The sequence below is a fragment of the Ipomoea nil genome, unplaced genomic scaffold (assembly GCF_001879475.1).
Source record: "Ipomoea nil cultivar Tokyo-kokei standard unplaced genomic scaffold, Asagao_1.1 scaffold2610, whole genome shotgun sequence".
Taxonomy (NCBI): Eukaryota; Viridiplantae; Streptophyta; class Magnoliopsida; order Solanales; family Convolvulaceae; genus Ipomoea; species Ipomoea nil.
This window is the reverse complement of record NW_017619038.1, coordinates 82,652-87,570: the sequence shown is the minus strand read 5'-3', so window position 1 is coordinate 87,570 and position 4,919 is coordinate 82,652. Positions and strand designations below refer to the sequence as shown.

The window sequence follows — 4,919 nt, the reverse complement described above, 5'->3', positions numbered from 1 at the left end:
TATATGCTTTGTTATTCTGTTTGTAGCTTTGTTTTTGCCTGACTGCCTATTGAATATTCTGATTTATTTTTAACACTTGACTAAACATGCACTACAACAAATTATTTGTGAAGTGTTAATCTGTGTTGTTTTAGGTGGAATACTCAATATTGCTTCGCCTTCTTTTTCTCTCCCCTTGTGGTAAAGCAAACATGGTGATTCGTGGAGGAGAAACATCACTATGAAGTGAACCAGAGCTGGCACACCTGCAACCCCAAGGATCCATCTCCATCTCTCAGGTGCCAATACTTTTTGTTTTCTTTCCTCAGTTTAACTTTTCTACAGGAGTGATCTACTTTGGTGACAATCCATCTTTCTTTCTCTTTGTAGATCTTGTATGCTAAATTACTAAAGTTTGACAAATCTTCATATATATAGAGATTATGCATGGATAAATCTTGGGTTAATTTGTCGCGAAATACTTTGGAATATATGGAAGGGGTAAACAAATTAATTGATTTTGCAATTAAGCATAGATGTATTGAAGGAAGAATATTGTGTCCTTGCGTGAAGTGTAAATTTAGGTATTGGTTATATAAATTTGACGTGAAAGAACATTTAATTTGTGATGGGATTGTACCTGGATATGTTCATTGGATTTGGCATGGTGAAGGGGGATCTTTAGACACTTCTAGTAGCACTCCTAATGTTGTGCCTACTAATGTGCAAATTGAGAATCCTGAAGTAAATATCATTCATGATGCTTTTGCACATATTTTACATGGTATAAATGAGCCTTCAACATCACAACAAACACTACTTGGGGATGGAGTATTACCTAGAGAGGATAGTGAAGACAGTAAAATATTTTATGAGTTGCTCAAAGATGGAAATCAAGAGTTGTATGAAGGGTGTAACAAGTACTCAAAATTATCATTTTTGTTAAAGTTGTACCACATCAAGTGCTTGGGTGGAATAAGCAATAAAGCAATGTCTATGATTTTTGAATTGTTAAAAGATGCTTTTGAACAAGCAAGGCTTCCTGATTCTTTCTATGAGGCAAAAAAAACCATCAATAGACTTAGTCTTAATTATGTTAGCATTCATGCATGTCCAAATGATTGTATGCTATACTGGGGAGATGATAAAGCTACAGAAACATGCAAAGTATGTCATACTTCAAGATGGAAACAACCAAACGGGAAGAATGGTGGTGATGTGCGTTGTGGTAGAAAGTTTAAAAAGAAACCTTCTAAAGTGTTGCGTTACTTCCCTCTTAAGCCTAGGTTGCAACGGTTGTTTATGTCTTCTAAAACTGCTGAATATATGAGATGGCATGCTATGGATATTAACAAAGATGGGTTGATGCGACATCCTAGAGACTCTGAATCATGGAAGCGATTTAATGAAGTCCATGTAGAATTTGCTGTTGACCCACGAAATGTAAGACTTGGGTTAGCTGCGGATGGTTTCAATCCATTTGGACATCAAAGTTCTACACATAGCACTTGGCCTGTGATTTTAATTCCTTATAATTTGCCTCCATGGATATGTATGAAACAAACCTCATTTATTTTGTCTATGATTATTCCTGGGAAAAAGATGCCAGGGAATGATATAGATATTTACATGCAACCATTGATTAAAGAGTTAAATGAGTTGTGGAGTTTTGGAATAGAAACATTTGATGCTTCACAGGGTCAGTTTTTTAAACTACATGCAGCTCTAATGTGGACAATTAGTGATTTTCCTGGGCTAGGTAACTTATCTGGGTGGAATACACATACAGGGCTAGCATGCCCCTCATGCAACTTTGATTTTTTGCCAAATCGCCTTCCACATAGTAGGAAGTGGTGTTTTATGGGTCATCGTCGGTTCTTAGGGTCTTCTCATCGGTATAGACATCACAACTCTAAATTTGATGGAACCAAAGATTTGAGAAGTCCGCCAAAGATGTTGTCAGGTTCAGATGTTTTGAATCAGCTTGCAGATATCAATATTACATTTGGGAAAAACCTAGAAATGACTGAGAAGGGGAAAAGATCACGAGTGAGAAGAGTTGAAGATGGTGATACGCAACAATGGAAGAAGAGAAGTATATTTTTCCAACTCCCTTATTGGGAATTCAATTTGTTGCACCACAACCTTGATGTCATGCATATTGAAAAAAATGTTTTTGACAATGTGTTGTTTACTTTGCTAAATGACGCTGCAAGATCAAAAGATAATCTAAATGCTCGAATGGATTTAGTGTCAATGGGTATAAGAGATGACCTTTGGCCTAATGAAAATGGAAAATACTCTCCAAGTTGTTTTACAATGACAAATACAGAAAAAGATGTATTTCTTGCAACACTAAAGAGTGTATTACTGCCAGATGGTTACTCAAGTAATATTTCAAGATGTGTTGATTTGAAGAATCGCAAGATACATGGATTGAAAAGTCATGATTGTCACATTCTTATGGAACATCTATTGCCAATTGCCATACGTAATCTATTACCAGATCAAGTTTGTATGGTTTTGGTAGAATTGGGTTCTTTTTTCAGACAAATATGTAGTAGAGTATTAAATGTCAAAGAGCTTGATAACCTTCAAAGTCGACTTGTGCTAACATTATGCCATATGGAAATGATATTTCCACCATCATTTTTCACAGTAATGGTGCATTTAGTTGTTCACCTTGTTGATGAGGTTAAGCTTGGAGGTCCTGTTCCATACCGATGGATGTACAGCATTGAGAGGTGAGTAAATTTTGGATATTTAAAGTTTTCTTTATTAGATTATCGATAAATGCACCTACTAATGTCTTATTTCTATATATTTAGGTACTTAGGACATTTGAAGTCTTTTGTACGCAACCGAGCAAACCCAGAAGGTTCTATAGCCGAAGGTTATATTGCTGAAGAATGTCTTACATTTTGCTCAAGGTATTTAGAAGGTGTTGAAACAAGGTTCAACCGATCTAGGCGTGTTGATGATGTGCCATTTTATGCTGAAAATATTCAAAGCAATATCTTCAAACAAATTGGTCGACCAGTAGGCAGTGTTTCAACTTTCCAACTAACTGATATAGAGAAACAACAAGCACATCGATATGTGCTAATGAATTGCAAACATGTTGACAAATACGTTGAGTAAGTAACATCCAAAATTATGTATTTTGGTGAGAAATAACATATTATTTCAATTGTTACAAATGTGTTGTTATCACATACAGGGAATTTACAGTTTTAACGAAGAGACGACTAAGAAGGCGGACGAGATCTTCTGCTGAGATTCAAAAAATAGTTAATAGAGATTTTTCCAATTGGTTTGCAAAGAGAGTAAGAATTTCACCTCAAATCAATATTTTACTTCAAAATTAATTTATTAATACAATATCACTATGTTTTAGATCCTAAATAATGACAATCAAGAGCAAGTGTCAGATGACATTATGTTTTTAGCAAGAGGTCCACTTACTCATGCTAGAAGATTTTCTTCATATAACATTAATGGTTTAAGATTTCAAACAGTGAACCGAGAAGAAGGACTGAAGTCTCAAAATAGTGGAGTATTTGTTATTGCTGGAACTCCAAGTGTTGCAAGTAGTCGTGATACTCATGGGGTTTTTGGAGATGTTGCTTATTATGGAAAATTTGTTGACATCATTGAACTCAATTACTACAGCAAATTTGTGGTTACACTATTTAAGTGTATATGGGCTGATACGACTACTCCAAGAGGGATAAGAAGAGATCATTATGGCTTCACCGAAGTTAACTTCTCTAGAACAATACATGTTGGAGATAGTATAGATGATGAACCATATGTGTTAGCTGAACAAGCTCAGATGGTGTTTTATGTCACTAATGAGATGGAGAAAGATTGGAATGTTGCAATACCTTTCAAACCAAGAGACTTTTTTGACATGGGTGAAAATGCTGACAGTAGCGTATATGATTGTACTTCAATCTCAAGTGAAAACCAAAATCCTGTGGTTTTAAATGAGATTGAAAATTTGCAGTTAACAAGAGAAGAACTAAATGATGAAATAACCACTGTTGTTGATAGTGGAATTGAAAGAGCAGATAATGATTAAATTGTACAGGTCAACATGCTTGCTTTCCTAGAGCTTTGCTTTTTTTCTTCTTATTTTTTGTTCATTTCTGTTTTATTCTTTGAGATCACTAACCCTTGAACTGAATTCAAACTGAAATTTGTTTTTTATTTGATGTGTAGGTATGCTAGAGTAGAAGAACTCACTCGATTATGCAAATAATCTACTTTCTTCCAAGTGGCAAGGTATGCATCAAATTACATACTTCGATTAGTCTAGTGCAGCCGTGCATGGTGGTTATAAACTGATTATGTATGTGTGTTTCTTCATGATACAGGGTTTTATAGTTGGTTCTATATCTGGTATTTGCAGATTTTATGAACAGGATATGCTATTTTCATTCAAGGTTGTCTTGTTTTCTGTTCCTTTTTGACGTTTTGTTTCTGAACCTCTATGTTCTGATCTTTATATATCTTCCAACTGTTTCTGAGTAATCTTCTCAAGTTTGTTTATTCTGTGATTGATGATAAATAGTGTCTTGTATTGGAAGTACATGCAGTTCAGCCAAGGGTGATTGGCTTTTAAGTTCGGGATAAAACTTTTCGGGTGATTAGCTATTAAGTTTGGGGTTCAAATTTATGTATTCAAAGTACTGTATTTTGTGATTAAATACAAATAAATCATGCTTGACTGTGTAAAAAATGTACTGTAGGTTTTTGCAGGTGGATTCATATATATGTGGAGAAGCTGAAAATATACAATAGAAACATGGTTGCAGGTGTTTATGTTGCAAGAGAAGCTGGAAGAGAAGGATATGAAAATTAGAAGGATAAAGAAAGAGCCACATGAGGAACCCATCACTACAGAGGAGATGAATGAGCTCTCTTCTGATGTAAAA

The 4,919-nt window shown here is 34.9% G+C and overlaps 1 protein-coding gene across 1 annotated transcript; it reads left to right on the top strand.

Moving 5' to 3' along the window:
* The first annotated feature begins 471 nt into the window (after positions 1-471).
* Positions 472-4,063, top strand: LOC109154135. Its single transcript, XM_019302002.1, has 4 exons — positions 472-2,723; positions 2,808-3,116; positions 3,200-3,305; positions 3,377-4,063. Exons 1-4 carry the CDS (start codon positions 472-474, stop codon positions 4,061-4,063), a joined length of 3,354 nt encoding a protein of 1,117 aa, XP_019157547.1.
* The last annotated feature ends 856 nt before the right edge of the window (positions 4,064-4,919 follow it).